The sequence below is a fragment of the Buteo buteo genome, chromosome 4 (genome assembly GCF_964188355.1).
Source record: "Buteo buteo chromosome 4, bButBut1.hap1.1, whole genome shotgun sequence".
NCBI classification, from domain to species: domain Eukaryota; kingdom Metazoa; phylum Chordata; class Aves; order Accipitriformes; family Accipitridae; genus Buteo; species Buteo buteo.
The window spans coordinates 53,521,239-53,538,689 of record NC_134174.1 but is presented as its reverse complement, the minus strand read 5'-3'; the positions used below and the strand labels follow the sequence as shown (position 1 = coordinate 53,538,689).

The following is a 17,451-nucleotide window of genomic DNA, read 5'->3' as shown; positions in this document are numbered from 1 at the left end:
CGGGGCCTGGCCCGCAGGCTGGGGAGCCCGGGGCCTCCGGGTGACATGGGCACATCCCCCTTTGCAGCACCGCTCGGCCCCAGACTGCGAGGCAGCCCATGGGGACACCCCGACGTGGGGCACGCTGCCCAGCGTGGGGTGCCAAGCGCGGGGACATGGGGCTGGGCACAGCACCTGCGCACCATGCACCCGTGCTAGGGTGCTAGCAGAGCACCCAGGAGCCCCGCACAGAGCAAGGCAGGCAGCTGCCTACGCAAACCCTCTTCGACTTCTTCCCCCTACAAAGCTTGGCCGCCTCGCAGACACGAGCAGTGCCGGGGCTCCCCTTCCCTGCTGTTGCCTTCTCCTGGGAGTCTCTCGCTGCCTTGCAGGCTTCAGCTTTGGCAGCAGCTGACGAGTGGGTCTACGCTGTCCATCTGGTGAAGTTTTGCTGCTAGGAGCTGGCTTGGCGGCTTAAGATACACCGTAAGATCGTGCCAGAGCACCAAGATGGAGAAAAACAAATGGCTCCCCAGCAGAAAACCCTATCAGGCAGGGCCAGTTTGTGCATCACACGGGGGTCGGGCACACCAAGTACAGTAGGTCCTGCACTGGTTTTCCTGGCAGGCCAAAAGAAGCCTCTATGCCCCAAGGGATACCATCCCTCAGCAACATGCTGTAAAGCTCAGAGTCACTCAGCCCCCAGAGCACTTATCACCGTTTGGCACTTGTTTGTGCATTTAGCTACACTTCTCCATAGCAACCACCCAGATCCCAGTTTGGCGTGCCGCCAGCAAGGATCGGGGTGCGCAGAGCAGGTCTCATGTACTGCTGTCAGAGGCGTGTTAGTACGTGCACAGGCTGGGCACCGACTCCCCGTCTGCTCTCCTGAGGCAGGGACCCGCACTTGCTGGTACGGCGTGATGCCTTTGGCAGAGGGCCTGAAGCTGCACAGGGAGCTGGGTGCTCTTTCCCCCGCGGCTATGGATGCTTGTATGCGGTTTGCTGGAGCTGAGGAATGGACTCCAGCCCTTGCCACAGGGCTCTAGATGATGTCTTCTGACCCAAAACTTCTGCTGTTCTTACCTGCTGAGACAGGTTTTGAGCTTTTTTCATCATCCCAAACCCTCCTACTGCCTTTCAGGTCACTGCCATGACAAACTCCCCTCTGCTGACATCCCCAGCAAAGCTGCCTCGCTCTTCTTTGAGTTCAGCTATTTGTGTTTTCCCTTTTTCTGCCTCCTCCATGCCAGCCACAGAAAGCGCCATGCATCGCAGGCACAGAGTCTCACCTGCCCTCCCCACTGGGGCTTCTGCTTATCCCAAGATCCTCACAGTTTTGCTTGTAAGAGTTTTGGTTCATTATTCTGGGCCTGGCTTCACTTTGTTTGCATGTCTCTCCAGTGTCTGCATACAGTTCTGGTCCCCTCATCACAGGGTAAAAGAGAATGGAAGAAGGTTCAGAGGCAGGCAGTAAGGATGCTCAGAGGTATGGGAACAGACTGTACAGTGAACAACCATGTAGGCTGGGACTCTTCAGCTTGGAAGAAGGACATAGGGTGGAGGAAGAGGTCTATGAAATCTTGAGTGGCCCAGAGAGGATGGGAAGGATCAACTGTTCACTGTGTCTTCTGACACAAGCCTGTCAACTGCTTTTGCCTTGGCTGGAGCCTCAAAAGAACGTGAAACCACTGTGCTGCAGATGTTACGTCCAAAGGTTTAACACCGTTTTTAGCCCACGCTTCTTGCAACACTGGGGCTAAGTTCATGGCAAGCCTTTGAGAGGCGTGCTTAGGAGAGTGCTGCCTCAGAAACATTTTGTAACCATGTTTTCACGTGGAGAGCTCGGCCATGGCCAAGTGGAGCTTTACCAAACTGTTCAACACAAAAATATTCAGAACTGGGAGGAGAATGAGCTGGACAAATCCCAGCCCAGAGAGAGAGAGTCCTCCACAAGGCTGTATCTCATAGGAACCCTCTTGTAGGGGAAAAAGCTTGCAACTGAGACCAATTTTGCTGCTGCACTGCCAGCCCCACAGCAGCCTGCGAGGGTGAGTGACGTGGCCTCCTGGGCTGGCTGTCCTGTTCTAGAGAAGTCCCCCTCCTTCGACTCTGCCCTGGAAAGTAAGGGGAACTGAGATGATCCTACATTTTCTAGGACCACAAGAGGGCAACATGAGAGCACCCTGCAGCTAGCAGGCTCAGCAAGGCTATCCATGACACTCCTGGAATGTGGGATGGTATGGGCAGCTCTGTGCAGGCTGAGCATCACCCTGTCCAGGGACTGCCCAGCTAAATTAGCCAACTGAAGGCTGCTCCCTGGGAGCCCTTTACTTGCTCTCAGCTTCATACACATCCTCACAGGTGAGCGGTCAGCTCAGCTAGCTGAGCTAGTGCCATGATTGGGGGCAGCAGTATCTTCCCACACATGGGTCGGACATGTGGCGACAGCAGACCCTTCTGCATGCTGTATGGGGCCAGGCTGTGGGATGCAGGGTGGCCTCCCTCATCCTGCCTGCATGTCCATCAGGAAATCTTTTGGGTGAATGTGCACTGACATGTGGCTTCAAACAGGAGCATCCAGCATCTGGAGTGATGCTGCTGGTCTTGGCCAGGGGAAGAGGTGTTAAACCACACAGGAGTTTGAACATCTCAGCCACACCATCCTTTTTCACTTCCACCACCAACAGATAAAAAATTAGAGAATCTGAATTCGGCTTTGGTTGTGAATGTGAAACTGGCCAGTGTCTCCAGCCCACACTGGCCTCTGCAGGCTGAAATCATTCACAGCCATGGTTAAGTGCACTACCATTCCTGGCACTTTCTTGCAATAGCCTGTATAAATACCCTGTGAGGGACAGTTTGCTCTGCCTTTCCAAGAGCAGGCATGACAGAGAAAGAGCTTCTGTTAGCGGGCAGAGCTACAAGAGTGTGTGTGTGCTGCTAGGGCTGAAAATGCCACTAGCATCTTGTAACAGAGACAGAGGAGGAGGTGATGGTGAGGGATGACGTGCAGAGTATTGCCTATGCGATAGGGTGGTAGAGGTTGCTCACATGAGATGGAGAGATCTTTGCAAAAGAGGAGGAGCAAGGGGATGTCTGGGAGATACTTTCTGGACAGGCTTGAGACAGAGAGAGAGCCAGTGCAATGGAGGGCTGTATGGGGGAAATTGAGATAACCAGCCAAGGAAAAAGAAATTGCTGGGGCGCAATGGTGGGACTGTTTATCGCTCTGGAGTTATTTATTTTCTCTGAAGAATGCTAGAAAGGTTTTGCCTGCTTAAGATATTTTTACCATGGAAATAACCAGCTTTGTTTCCACTCTTGCTTCCACTCCAAACACAGCCTAAGCAGCATTTTAAGGCCCAGCCTGTAGTACCCCACCTTACTGAACTATGGATCATGTCCTTCCTAACCCAATTACAACTCACATGGCTTGCACACTGCTGGCATCAAGCATCCACACTTCCCTGTCGCACATGGACAGGACCAAGGTTCAGGGTATGTGTCTCAAAGGAACATCAAATCACCTGTCCTGCACTCCTATTCATTACCAGTTGTCAGACCTCACCTAGTTGCTCCTATGCTTCAGACTAAGAGTTTGTGTTGGCTTCAGTGAGCCATATGGTTTGGGTCTGAAGACATAAGGAGATGGGATAATCCTTGGCTTTTGCCAGTGTGTATCATTTCAGCCTGTCTGACTACAAATAATCCAAACCAGCTACCAGAAAGTCCCATCTGCACATCAAGATAAATTTGACATCAGCCACGAGGTGATCTTGGACCACCACCTCCCAGTGCTGTATCCCTACTTGTGGTGTTGCCAACCAGCGATAGCTGTGCTACGTGCGGGACAAACTGTGTTCAGAGCTGGTCATATCACTGCTTTAAAACTGACCTTCCCCTAACTTCAGGGTCTACAGGCAGCAAGTGTCCTTACCTGAGGGAGAAGCATGGCACTTGTACCCAGGTGCCAGGATTCACGTGCCCAGCTTTTGAGTGCAGCAGTCAAAGACCAGGGCCTGGATTCACTCTCCCTGGTATGCACGAGTATCTGGGCATCTCACGTGGGCTGTAGCAACTGAGTCCAGGAGTGAAGGGAGCAGAGCTCTCCGAGATGGACTGAGCGCAGGAGAAGAGCTCAGCAGCTACAGACACACTGCCCGGGGAACCACAGCCCAGGCACATTTTGTTGTGAATGACTTCACAATTTGCTCAGGGATTAAATACTTCCTTGTTTAATAACCTAATAATTTGGGCTAGTTTCATGCTGGACTGTTGGAAAGTTCACTGGCTGGAGTCATCAGCCAGGCCTTGTATAAAGGGTTTCCCCTAGCTCTCAGCCAAGTGAGCCATCCTCATCTTTGGGTCCCCCGGCGGGTGGCTCTTGGCACTACCTTCTTCTGATGGGCTTTGTTGTTCATGCGTGTGCCTGAGGCTTTACGCTCTGGGGCCTTCCTCACCACATCTTGTTTGAGCTGGAAATGCACCTGGAGAAAGAACAAAAATAACTGTGTAAGACCGTGTGTGCGCTCTGCTGGCTCAGGGGTCTGCAGGACCTGCCTCTGCTGCTAGCCTTCAAAGCTGACTCTTGGGCCAAGACAAGCAGTAAGGGGCCTCAGCCAGTGTTACGATACAATGGGAACTCAGTTCTTAAATCAGCTGGAAACATTTTTTTTTTCCTGTGGAAAATATTGTACCAACAATCAGCTACATTTCTTACGCAGAGAGTTGCTCCTGTGGCAATGTGATGTCCTAGGATGGTTTAGAAGATGAGCTGTGAAAGGCAATGGATTGAGCTATGCTCTTTCTTCATCTTTTCTCACCAGAAAGTAGAGAAATAGCATTGCTTTGCATCTCTCTGAATATTTAATACACAGGCTGGTTTAGGACAGACAGTCCTTTTTCAATTGCAGCCTGTAAGCTGAATCCTGCTCAATCAGTCTTTCAGCAACCAGTCCTTTCAGTACATCCAGGCAAAAAAAGATCCAGGAAAGAAACCTCCATCCACTACAGCCATGCAAGCAGGTACAAGAGAGAGAAGGGGACAAGGAGCGTGCAGGACACAGCATCAGATAAACAGGGAATGGGGAGGCTACACAGAAAGGTGAAACTGGAATGGGCCTGTGTGGGCTTCCTGGGGGAGGGATGGGGTGAATGGTGAGTATGGGAGGTGCTGCAGGGGACAGGAGAGCTGCTGTGAGAGGAGATCTGCAAAAATCATACCATCAGGGAACAAATCAGTCTTATACAGTAACATGGTAAAAGGAGAATCTATTTTAAAAAGGAAAGCCAAAGAGCTGGGTGCTTAACTGAGCAAAACAAAGGCTAGGACTGGGCTTGACAGCTCCTTATAAATACATCAGGGAATAAATACCAGGGAAGAAGAGGAGCTATTTAAAGCACAACATTGGCATAAGAACAAATAGGGATAAACTGACCATAAATAAATTTAGGACGAAAATTAGAAGGTTTCTAATCCTGAGAAAAGGGCAGCTCTGGAAGAACTTCAGAGGCTGGGTAGGGTGGGATCAAGAGAGGGAGGGTGGGAGAACCACCACAGTGTATTTATGGCAGAGCCTGACCAGTGTACATGCAGTGAAACAAATGATGTGCCAGGATGCCGCAGCCAGGGGGTTCTTGCCGGTCCTTAGAGGAGGCTGCATCTGCAGTCCCACCACATTCATAACGCAACAGCAGGGGCAGGAATCACCACCCATTGTTTTTATAACCAACTTCTAGTTGTCCGGCCTGCCCTCAGAAAGGCGCTGTAGGGACCACACTGGTGTCAAGAGCACTTCATCTCCCAAAGGTGCTTGGCTGTTCTTTGTTGGCACCCAGTTCCCATCTGTCTTGGGTGCTCTCGGCAGAAAGAAAGGCAGACTTCAGCCTCTTGCTACGAGTCTGATAGCGTGTTTGGTCCCAGGCAGGATGCAGATGGTAGCAGAGCACTGAAACCCACGGAGCCAGGGGGATAACGGAGCCTGAGGGAACAGATGCTGTCTCCACATCATCACGTCCTGGAGAGTGGGAAGGATGGAGGGAGAGCTGAAGAGCAGCAGCCCCAGCCAGCCAGGGGCTCTCCCCATGGCCAAGAGGCAGAGGGACACAGGAGCTGGCACGGCAGCCCAGTGCAGCTGTGAGCCCTCAGTAAGGAATCGAGAGGCACATGGCATTGCCTTCACCCTGTCCCTCTCTGTGAGCTGCAGGGAGCCCTGTGTCTGCCAAAGCAGACAGCCTGGAGCCACTGGCAATGCTCTACATCCCATCTCCTTTCTCCGCTACTCACTAGACATCCCCCACTGCATTTCTTTCTCCCTGGGGTGAAGACATTTTGAGACATCCTCGTGACTATGTAGCCTAACTCACCAATGAAGGTGCAGCTGGGCCCACCATTGTTGTCACCGTCTGGGGCTGGTACCCCTCTGCAGAGGCTGTGACAGTGTAAGTACCAGGCAGCAGCAGACGGAAATAATCTCCCGTATCACCTGGAACACAAGAAGAGAAAGCACTCAGGATGCACGTGCAGAAGAGCAAAAGATATTCCAGTAGGTTTTCCCGAGTTTAATTCCTTGAGGACGTGTAGCCTTCAAAACCCAGGCACTTTTTGGCCTTCCTTCCAAATCTGCTGGCTACCGCAAGGCTGGATTAACATTGGTAGACTGCAAGTGATGTCTCATTAGTGCCACTGAGGAGAGGTCAGTCTGCAAGTAAATGCCAAAAGAAAGGGGATGGTACAGCAGTGTTGGCTGTGCCTGTGCAGGGAGGCTGCAAATCTGAGCACTCGCCAGTCAGATGACAGCAGACCTGACTGGCCTTAGGCAATCTCAGCTCCAGTCTGACTCCTTATGCATAACACAATTTCTAATTCCTGTCATATAAAATTCTGCCACATTTGGGTTATCAGCAGAGTTTTAATTGCTCATCAGCTCAGCTACTCCCTGATTCTCCCTGCATAAGGAAGCCCCACGAGCACTCTGACGGACTGTGTACTGGTGTGGTTAGGGACAGCCAACAGTGAGGCAGCAGCACATTATGAATTACTTTGACAATTTCAGTATATTCCCATCTGTGAAACTGGATGGGTATTGAAAATTTGAGTAATCATTGCAGGCAGCCTGCAGGCAGCATTAGGTGGGGCTAATTGGTACAAGTGAGACACACAAGTCAGGGGCTTCCAAGGGAAAACAGGGAGGGTGGCTGGCAGGTCAAAGGGAATCATTTTCCCCCTCCATTCAGTCCTGGGGAGGCTGCCCTTGAATACTGTGGCCAGTTTTGATGCCCCCAGATCAAGAGAGATGTGGGAGAACCAGAGCTCCTGACCCATAGGGAGAGCTCAGGCCCCACAAGGAGAGCTGGGGGAGCTGGAGGGGGGTCTGCTCACAGCCGGCAGCTACTTGAAGGGCAGCTACAAAGGTGATGGGGCCAAACTCCTCTGAGCAGTGCCAGGCAACACAAGGATGGGCAGCAGCCACAGATGGCAGCCTGGGAGCTTCAGGGTGGATCAGGGAGCACAGCTTCACCTCAAAGGTGGTGGATCCCTGGCACAGGTCAGCAGAGAGGCTGTGAAATCTCCATCCTTGAGGGTCAGTGAGAATCAGCTGCAGGGAGCCATGGCTGATCAGAGCCAACATTGGAGACAAACCTGCTCCAAGCAGGAGGTTGGACAGAAGACCTCAGAGGGCTCTTGCAGCCAGCACCTCTGTGACTGTGTGATCTCTTGCACAATCCCCTTTCCTATGCAGGTTGGCATAATAAGTGCCAAATACTAGAGTGCTACTGAGTCACAGACCTACGGCCAGAAGGAGTTGTGATGATTTCATAGTCTGACCTCTGAAGAGCTGGAATATCGGCTATTTTCTGCAGCCAGTCTGTAATGCCTAGTCCAGTTGGAGAAGGGTGTTTATGAAAAGGAGGTTAAAATCGGCCAGCAAAGGAGAAACCACCACAACTTGGATAAACTGAAGTGGCACTTCATTCTCAGTCTAAATTTGTCTGGCTTGAACTTTCAGTCCTTCATCTTGTTCTGCCATCGTGTCCTTTGCTATCAACTATTTCAGCTCTGTGTAGATTCACCTTGAGTAGATTATTCTCTCAATTTTCTCTTTGGTTATATACAAATGTATTTTCTCCTCTCTCAGATAAAATAGGAGCTGACTTTCCGAAGTCCTTTACAATAAGATTTGCATTCCAGTTCTCACCTCTTGTTTTCCTAAGCCCTCCCTGGTTCAGGGTGCACAGGCACATTTTTTGCAGCTAACTTTTGGGATGCAAACCATGCTGGCCACACATATTATAGCCTCGCCTACTAACCTCCTCCCACATACCCAGATAGCCTCCGAGAGGCTGTATCCAAAAGGGACAGCATGCAAGGGAACTGACAACCCACCAGAGGTGATGTCATGGCTGATTCCCTGGACAGAAATCACTGCTCCTGCAATGCCATTGTTGTTCTCGTCCGACACCATCCCTTTGATGCCCTGGTGAACCTGCAGGGAGGGAGACAGACTGCTGGCTCAAGGACCCTCCTTTGCTCAAGAGGGTATTGCCAAGCACCAGAGGAGGGCAGAGCTCTGGGGACAACCCCACCTTTCCCCATACCCTTGGTTCTCCTGATTCTCCCCAGCAGAGCCAGTTTAGGACACAACAGCCTCCCCAAAGGCCACCAACTAGAGCACCCAGTGAGCTCGACGACCACCTCCCTTCCACCCCTCGTGCCTACCGGTCCCCTACCATCAGGGCCCACGGGGGCCTGCAGAAGGGTGTAGGTCTCAGGACTGCCCCCTTACCTCTTCAATGAAAGCAACAAGGGCCTCCCGGTTGGCCATCCACTGCCGCTCCAGGTCCTCCTCGGGGGGGAACTTATTGCAGCTCAGCTCCAGGGTGATTTCAAAGCAGTTGGTGTAGAGGTAATTGAAGTCCTGCATGCCTGGAAGAGAAGAAGAGCCTGTGGCCAGGGGAACGCAAGGCTCCCTTCCCTCCCTGCTCCCGTGTCCCAGACATCCTGGCCCCTGTCTATCTTCTACCAGAACCGTCCCGCTTTCCCTCTTTGCTCCGCAGGTGCAGCATCCTCCCTCCATGACAGCATGACTAGAGCCTTCTCCCTCCATGCAGCCCCCTCCCTTTTTGGTTGCCCAACTCTCTCCTTCAGCAGGATCATTCACCACTGCCTTCAGAAGATCAGGGAGGTTGGGTACTGCAGGGGCTATGTATCTCTTTCCAGTCCCTCTTCAATCTTTCTTCTAGCCTAACTTGCCGATTTTCAGTTTTGTCATTGTGCCTTTTTTAATGAGATTTTTCAGAAGCCAGCAGCTACAAGAAAGGTCTTCCCTTTGGTCACAGTTTTGGGTCTTGATGGAGTTATGCTGTGGCATTTTCAAATACACTAACAGATTAATGCTTCCTTCATCCAGCAGCACACAGCAGGTCTCTGCAGACCTCGGCTATTTCTGTGGCTCTTTCCCAAGCCACTTCCAGTCTTCCCAAGCCATTTCCCAGTCTGAGACGCAGACACCAGAATGGTGTCTAGTAATGGGCACAGTGCTGCTGCCACAGCCCTTCCCCAACCCATCCTGTCCTAAGGTTTCTAATCTATCCCTTCACCTCCATTCAGCTCAACACCTTGCTGCGGGTGGTGCTCACCTGCCCAGCCCTTACCTTTGCTGAGTGAGTACCAGGATGCCCCATTCGTGATGCCATCGGCAAAGTAGTCCCCGCAGTTCCAGCCACGATGCATCCAGCCATGGGCGTACGAATAGGTCTTGGCCAGCTAGAGAAAGAGCAGCCGGTGGTCACAGCTCCAGCACCGTGCAGCTAGGGACCCTGCCCGGCTCTGGGCAAAACATCCTCCCTCCCACACAGGCTTTGCTGGGGAGCGTGAGAGGGAAGTCAAGCAGGAGTCAGCTCCTGCCATGAAATACAACACAAGGTGGCCGGGACCTCTACGAAATGTAGGCAGATGAAGGTGGAGGAGGAAGAGCAGAAATCTGGTAAGCTGGGGATTGCTGAGGGCACAGGTGGCTTCTGCCCTGCTCCTGCTGAGACGAGAGGGAGTGGAGGGCACTGGGCCCACCCAGGGGCATCCAGCCCCATTGGTGCTGACCCTCCCTGCCAGCAAATGGCACTAACAGGGGGAGCAGATATGCGAGGAAAACTAACCAGTATCAGTCTGGATGCAGATACCATATATATCAGGAGAATTTGGATTAAGAAAGAGTTTGGGCAACTTCTGGTTCTAGCAACCGCTTGTTTATTGCCCTTATTAAGGTTACTGCTTATTTTTAGACAAAAAGGCAGGGCTAAAATTGGGCCATTGCATCCAAAGCCTGTCCTTTGCATAAGACACAGTTTAAGAGAAACCGGTGTTTGCATTTTCTAATGCAACCTCTATACCCTTGTATTATGGTTCAGATGCTGGTGTAATCTCGTTCTGTCAGCAGGAAAACAGTTACTTCACTACATTTCTGACTTCTGAGGCTATGTGGGTATCATTAGCCTACGCCCCAGACTGCAGCCTCTCTACATCTGGGTCCGAGCACAGCCCTGATCCCAGCAGGTCCTGGCAAGCCCCTGCACAGCCTCTGCTTCCAGAGAAGGCTGAACTCCAGCTCAGACTTATTTTTCTCATTAACTGTTCTAACGCAGACTTGCTTTTTCTTGTGCTGGGTATTTCCTAATGGAAGCAGTGACTGAAGGCGCTGTTTTCTGGGACATTTTAACAATGGAGAAAAACCACTGGCTTTAGCTAGTGTTAGCAGGATCAGCAGTACGGACCGATACATTCCCTGATGTCTGCCTAAGCTCCTGGTGCTCTTTTTGTTGTATTCCTTATTCTTCACCATCTGCAAGCCCTGCTGGGCACCCACCTCCCTTATCCTGCTCTCAGCAGACCCCCAGCCAGACCCTGCCACCTCTCTGGGAAAAAAACCCATATACATGCTACGATGGTGCAGCAAAGCTGGGGGCAGGCTCCAGCTCTGGAAGAGCAGGGTGGTACTGAAGACACTGGTGGTACTGGGGTTATGGGGAACCCAGGCAGGGCACGGATGTGGAAGGGGCTCCTGAGGGTTAAGACTGGCCTGTCTATGTGGTGGGACTGGCTCACAGTGGGACTGCCCTGACCTGGCTCATGAGCCGGTGGCTGGCAGAAATGCCGTAGTCTGCTAACAGTTATTTCCAACACATTTCTTGGCTCGGCTCCTGCATGAGGCAGTGACCAGAGACTCCCAGCCAGCTCTCGCACGCTGCACCCCGCCAGGGCTGTGGGAATGCCCTCACCTGCCGGGGGCCATGCTCACCTTCTGAAACAACTTGTCGTCCGGGGTAGGCGTGTTGACCGTGCGCCGGTGGCTCCTGAACCGCTGGTCCTGGGACTTGTCATAGGGGTAATTTGCCACCACCGCCCCACCGTGCAGATTGGCTGAGAGCACAAAGTTGTAGCTGCTGATCCACTGGATCACAGCCAACGTCTCCGGCTCCACCTGTGAGGAGAACACGGACAGGGACAGGGAGAAGAGCTCAGCCACCTCTGGGCCAGCTGCTGCCCCACGCTGGGCTGCGATCGGTCACATCAGACCCTGCCCTGCAATGTGCCTGCTTCAGCCCTTGCAGCTTCCTCCGTTCTCCACTGCCGCCCCAATACGTAGAGCAGGCTCCTCCTGTGCATACCCTGCTACAGCTCTCCCAGCACAGCCCCAAAACCTGAGGCACGGGTGTTAGCCAGCACGTGCCACCTCCTCTGCCCTGTGCGTTGCAACTTTCCGCCCAGGCTGGCCGTGGTGCCACCCTCTCTTCCTGGCAGAGGTGCCAGCTGTGATACGGGACAGGATTAGATTGTTTCTCTGCATGCAGAAGGCACAGAGAAGGAGACAAGCACTGTGCAAGGTAAAGGACAGTATATTTGCTTGCATGCTGAGCCACTCTAAGATGCTGTCACCCTCACAGCACCCCAGACCGGTACCTGGCTTTTCCAGTTGTCAGGCAGTGGGATGTGGTGATTTCGCCCGTTGATTTCCCCGCTGTAGTACATGAACGTGTTGAGGTCAGGGAAGTTACGGTTCAAGTCCACTCCATTGGCGTTGTTCCTCCCCGTCAAGTACCCATTGCTGTCTGGGCCCTACGGGGCAAAGGTGCATCACGGGGGTGAGTACAGGATGGGCGCAGGCAGGCTGGGTGTCAGGGCGGCAGGGACCGGCCGTCGTAACGGCGCTTCGGTGCCTTTGAGTTGCAACACGCGTGTTATTGCTGGCAGGAGAATAAAGAGTATTGGTACTGACAGGGAAAGTCAATAACAATATCTTCATTTTCCAGGGTGACAGAGCAAGGCACAAACCAAATAAACAATTTACCTCAGCTGAAAGAGCCATGAATAAAATATCTTCCCGAGGTCTAGCGGCACAAAGGAATGGGTGAAGTTTTGGGGGGAACTAGAGGGCTTTCCCCCCCTGCCCTGTCCCTCATGTCCCTGTCTGCTCATGACAGTGGCATTCAGCTGCCCCTTCCCCAGCCTGGGCCAGGGGATTTGCAGTGACCCTCCTGTGACAAATAACTTCTGGGGAGGGTAAGACAGGTGTAGAAAGCCTCTTCCATCATCTGCCAGGGCCACCTGTGGCAGGACACACAGCACGAGCCCTTGGCACGGGAGATGAGAAGCAGTGACACCGGTTGGGGGGACAAATTTGGCAGGGCATGGAGAGGAAGGATGCCCCCTCCCCATAGCCATCGTGAAGGGGATCCCACAGGGATTTGAAGGGCTTCTGCCCCTACCCGGCTGGAGGAGGCGATCGCTGCCCGGTACCTGCTTGGCAGCGACTTCGTACCCGTCGGGGTTCATGGAAGGCATGATGTGGATGCGCGTGTCGTGGATGAGGTGGGTGATCCGCTCGTTGCCCCGGCGGTACTCCTCACACAGGAACTCGGAGAGCTGCAGCAGCAGCTCACGGCCCAGCACCTCGTTCCCATGCATGTTCCCGACATACTTGAACTCTGGCTCCACTGGAGAGAGCAAGAGAGTGACACCATCAGCCAGGGCTGGGATGGGGGGAAAAGCCAATTTCTACTGCAGGCAGCCCGGTCAAGCCCAAAGGACCCCCAATAAATGGTGTGAAATGGCTCTTTCCCCTGGAAAATGCAAACCTCACTGAGGGAGAGTGGCACGGTTCTCACATGAGCTCCCCTGCATTTTGCCCCAGCATCCCTGGGGGCAGCTCAGGCTCTCCACTGGGCTGCTGCTCGCCTTCGGAGCACACGAGAGGATGCATTTGGAGGTGGTTTGGTCTCGCGCTGGGGAGAGGCAGCACAGAGGGACCAGGGAACACCAGCAGGATTGCTGCCGCCCCAAGCCCTGGGGTGCGGGGGCCTCCCAGCTCTGCAGTGGGTGGCAGTGGAGGGGACAGGCCATTTCTCCCACCTCTGCCCTTCACAGTTTGCTGTCAGTGCCTCTCACCAGCATGGCACATTTCTGGCTCTGCATGCTTTCAGGAGCTTTTCATTACTCTGCAGGATAAAATCAGTCCCTGGCTTGGGGCGAGCCATGCTCTTTCACTGGAAGGGCACGGTTGTCTCTGGCTGCTGCCTGTCAGCCCCTGACTCCCGTGCTGGTGGGAGGCAGCAGTGGTTTCCTCTCTCCCTCCCCTTTACCTCCCTCCAAGGAGAAGGTTTAGGCGCTTCCTCACCCTCAAGGGACAGGGACAAGAGTCTGGAGAAACCCTCAGTGACTGAGTTGAGTATGGATCAAACTGTCCCTCAGGCAGCTTTGTTATGAGCAAAAACATCTCTTGCCACTGACTTTTCTAAAATGAGGTCTCAAAATACAGACTTCGAGACCACAGGCAGACAGTGCCTGGAGCAGGACTTGCTGCTTTGCTGATGGAGAGGCAGCACACACACGAGGGACGGGATACGCTTTCGCAGAGGGTCTTTTAAAGCAGTTTCTTGTGGGAAAATAAAATGTCCCATTGCAGGCTGGAGTCAGCACTGGTAGGATGAGAGACACCAGAAGAATTCAGTTAAAAAGGGAGCCTGACTTTCACATGGAGGGGTCAGGAAAAAATAGTGTGTCTTTACAAACATCGGCTTGCCAGAGCTTGAGACTCCCATTGCACCGTGAGTTTTCCGGCCACCAGCAGTGACCAGACTCACAGTGGCAGTGTGCAACCCTGCTGCCACGTACAGTGTCTGTCAGGATCCCTGAGGCAAAAGGCAGCACAGCCCCATGTCAGGCATTTGCTGCTTCCAAAATCCCCTGTGCCTTTGCCGCGTGGGAAGGAGACACCGCATCCAGACATGCTGAAGACAGATTCTAAAAAAAATTCTAATTTTGGCAAAAGGTTTTGCTTTTCCATATCTCTTGATTGCTGTGCCTCAGTGCAGGACACCACAGGTGGGCAACATGTTTTGACCTGGTTAGATTTCAGGGACATGAGAACTGATTTAATTAGGATGAGAACTGATTTAATTAGGTAATCCAGTTAAAAAAAACTATAAAAATGTCCTGGGGATATGTGCAGCCTTTATTTAAAAAATATAAGGTCTCAGCAGGGACTCTCCTTCTCTGCTTTGTTCGAGTCTGCAGCAGGACTTGTCAGCCTTTTTCAACATGCAGACCCCTAAACATTATCCACGTGGACATACAAGCCCTAATTACTGCATGTAAGCCCACTGACTCCAAGCTTGCTTTTTGGAGTTACTTTCCGTGGCCTTTAAGGGAATCCAGTTTCCAAAAGTCCTCATGCTACAAGCTGAAAGTGCCAGCCTGAGGGTGACCCATGCTGCTCGTCTGGGGCAGGGGAGATCTCGGTCATCCCCTACGGCCCTTCCAGCTGCTCTCCTGTGGTTCTGCAAGTCTAAAATCCAGTGTTGTGTTACCAGCGCCCTTTGCTCACTCCTTGCTTTGAATCAGCCCCTGATGTGCTGTGGAGGTGCCCGAGGTGTCCTGAGCACCATGCACATTTCCCTGTACTGAACAGGGCTGGCGCGGAGGCGGTCAGGGTGGGAAGCCTCCCATCCCGCCTCCCGGCCCCCCTGAAGGTGATACTCCGGGCCACAGGAGGGGAACAGCATGCCCCCCGTGCAGCACGTCCTTGGGCGAGCTGCTGCCAGGCATGGGGTGCTGTGGGGTTTGGGGGGGCTGCTCCGCTGAGGGGGGCACAGGTACGGGTCCCGCTCACCCCTGCAGCGCTGCCGGCAGTTTTCCACGTGACTAGGCTGCCTGAACTTGTCAGCCCCCGCGTTTAACCACACCAGCCAGGATCTGAAAAAGCAAAAGATCCTGCAAAAAAGGAGGCAGAGCCCTGTTCGCCTCTGCGGCCCAGGGGCACAAGTCGGGGAAGAGAGGGAGCCCTGTGTGCATGCCCCCAGCCCGGAGAGCCAGCTGGTCCCCTCAGCCCCCCAGGGGCACCTGGCTGCCAGCAAGGTCTGGCTCCGCGGCGTCTCCGTGCCGCACAGGCAGCAGCTCCGAGGGCCACCGCTGCCAAGGCTCCGCAGGGCCACGTGGCAGCAGGTAGAGATCCCCGAGACGGGCCTGTCACAGGGGCTGCACAGCCTGCGGGAGCCCAGCGCCCGCTCTGCCGGAGTGCCCCGCTCGCTGCCCCCCCGGCTGTGGGGTCTGGAGGAGGAAGGGCCGAACTCTTCCCTCCTGCCGCTATCCGGCAGCAAAGGGTGGAGGGTAGCTGCTGCCTCTCCCTGCCCGCACAACGCTGTTTTGGGAGGGAGAGGTTGGCAGGGCAGGTGGGGTGCTGGGATGGACTCGCCTGGGTTCTCGTGTTAGCTCGTGCCGAAAAATCAGAGCTCCGTCCAAAGTCCGCGCCCGGGCCACGCCGCAGCTCACGCGAGCACAGTGCACGCGTGTGGGTTTTGCCTGCGCGTCCCTGGGCCGGCTGCAGGGTCTCTGCCGGAGCTGGCACCGCCTGGCACCCGGGCATCGTCGGGAGTCCTGCCTGGAAAGGGAGATACCCCCCGCCCTGTGCCCCACCGGCGCCGCGTGGCAGGGAGCGTGGTGACGAAGCCCGGCTTCTCCGAACCGCCGTCCCCGTCGCCCCGTACTTACGGGGCTCGTGGATGCCGGGGTAGTCGCTGAACTCCAGCACGTAGAGGTGCCGGCCCTCGACGCTGCGGCCGATGCTGTAGATGCGGGTGACGTAGGGGCACTGGCTCTGCACGCGGAACAGGGCCTGCACCATCTCCTCGTAGCGATGGTGGAGGAAGCTGAGGGCGGCCGCCCCCTCGAGCAGGAGCAGGGCTCCCACCAGGGACCGCAGCCACCGAGCCATCCTCCCGCGGCGCCGGGCGCCCAGACCAGCTCCGAGCCCCCGTCTCCCTCCCCGCCGGGAGCTTAAAGTGCAAACTCCAACCAGCTCTTTCCAGTTGCCGAGTGCCAGCCCCCTGCACCTGCGGGCGGGGGGCGGCGGGGGCGGCGGGAGCGGGGCGCGCTGGGGCCCCGCGGCGCAGGAATGCTCCCCCCGCCCGCCCGCCCGCCGGCGAGCCCGCTCCCCGCCGTCGGAGGAGTTTTCCCCCCCGCCCCGGCTCACTTATTAACCGGACGGTAAACAGGCCCCCGCAGCCACGGGCCGTCCCTGCAGAAGAAGCGCAGGGCTGGAAAACTGGCTGCGGAGGGCGTCGGGGCTGCCAAGCGCACGGCGAGCGGCGGGGCGGGGGGAGAGGAGAGGAGAGCAGAGGGGGGCGGCGGGCGGGGGCGATGCCCGTCGCCGAGCCCTGCCGTGGGGCAAGACCCGAGCGCGGTGGGGACGGCGCCGGGGCGGCCCCGGTTGCCCGCACGGCTCCCGCAGCCCTGCCCGGCCCCCGCCTGCTCGCCGCGGGCAGCCCCCGCCGCTCCCCCCCACCCCTCCCCGGGGCCCGGCCGCCAGCTCGGAGCCGCGCCTGCTCTCCTGCCCCATCTCCTGGGCAAGCAGAGGGAGACATCGCCGCAGGCTCCGCGGGTCTGGCGGCCCCTCCGCCCCGGCAGTCCCGCCGCTCCCGGGATGAGCGGAGGCAGGGACCGCATCGCCCTCCCCGCGGCTGCCTGCCCAAAGAGCCGAGCTGGGGCGTTGCGGGGGGAGGACGGGGCGGCGTGGGGCTTGATGCAGGAGTTTGCTGAGCAGGGACCAGCGAGGAGAGCGCTGGTCTCGCCCTGCTCGGCGCCGGGAGCGGGCATGATAATGATACCAACAGGTCCTGGGCAACTGGCAGCAGAGGAGAGCTCAAGGGCCTAAAGGCAGATGAGGATGCCTCGCTGTCTGTTAATAAAGAGGTGCAGACCGTTTCTGGATGTGGGGGAAGCTGGTTCCTCTCCAACCCTCTGCCGGGTACATCCTCGGCCCCGTGGGCAGCGTTCACCTCAGGGTCCCTACGCTCTGCTCACGGATGGGTGCATCTGCAGGAGGCTTTGCAGCCTTATCCTGTGGGGCTAAAACTTCAGCAGCTTAGCGGCTCTGACAGAGATCTTTATTAGGACATCCCTGACACACAGCCCAAACG

The 17,451-nt window shown here is 55.3% G+C and overlaps 2 protein-coding genes across 3 annotated transcripts in view; both read right to left on the bottom strand.

The window, feature by feature from the left end:
- Positions 1 to 4,003, bottom strand: part of DNMBP (dynamin binding protein) — a 41,229-nt gene extending 37,226 nt beyond the window's left edge. The window contains exon 1 of the mRNA XM_075026159.1: positions 3,920 to 4,003. The gene's annotated coding sequence lies outside the window, so the exon portion shown is untranslated. The remainder of the gene's footprint in view (positions 1 to 3,919) is intronic.
- Positions 4,004 to 4,235: 232 nt separating this feature from the next.
- On the bottom strand, positions 4,236 to 16,746 carry CPN1 (carboxypeptidase N subunit 1). Of its 2 annotated transcripts, none has more exons than XM_075026168.1 (9): positions 16,025 to 16,736; positions 12,776 to 12,972; positions 11,939 to 12,094; positions 11,277 to 11,459; positions 9,637 to 9,748; positions 8,769 to 8,908; positions 8,369 to 8,468; positions 6,349 to 6,467; positions 4,236 to 4,469 (listed from the first exon to the last, which is right to left on the bottom strand). In XM_075026168.1, the coding sequence occupies exons 1-9, from the start codon at positions 16,245 to 16,247 to the stop codon at positions 4,338 to 4,340; spliced, it is 1,362 nt and encodes a 453-aa protein (XP_074882269.1). In that variant the 5' UTR covers positions 16,248 to 16,736; the 3' UTR covers positions 4,236 to 4,337. The 2 variants fall into 2 exon arrangements, with proteins under 2 accessions (XP_074882269.1, XP_074882268.1); XM_075026167.1 differs by lacking the exon at positions 4,236 to 4,469 and adding an exon at positions 5,854 to 5,999 and having other exon boundaries at positions 16,025 to 16,746.
- Between the last annotated feature and the right edge of the window lie 705 nt (positions 16,747 to 17,451).

What these genes read in the sequence shown, in the direction of transcription:
- CPN1 (XM_075026167.1), bottom strand. Translation starts at nt 16,247, where the DNA reads ATGGCTCGGTGGCTGCGGTCCCTGGTGGGAGCCCTGCTCCTGCTCGAG. An exon ending in ACGACAAGTTGTTTCAGAAG is followed by an intron (nt 9,749 to 11,276) that starts GTGAGCATGGCC and finishes CTCTTTCTCTAG; the next exon opens with CTGGCCAAGACCTATTCGTA. An exon ending in CTGGTACTCACTCAGCAAAG is followed by an intron (nt 8,909 to 9,636) that starts GTAAGGGCTGGG and finishes CTTCTCTTCCAG; the next exon opens with GCATGCAGGACTTCAATTAC.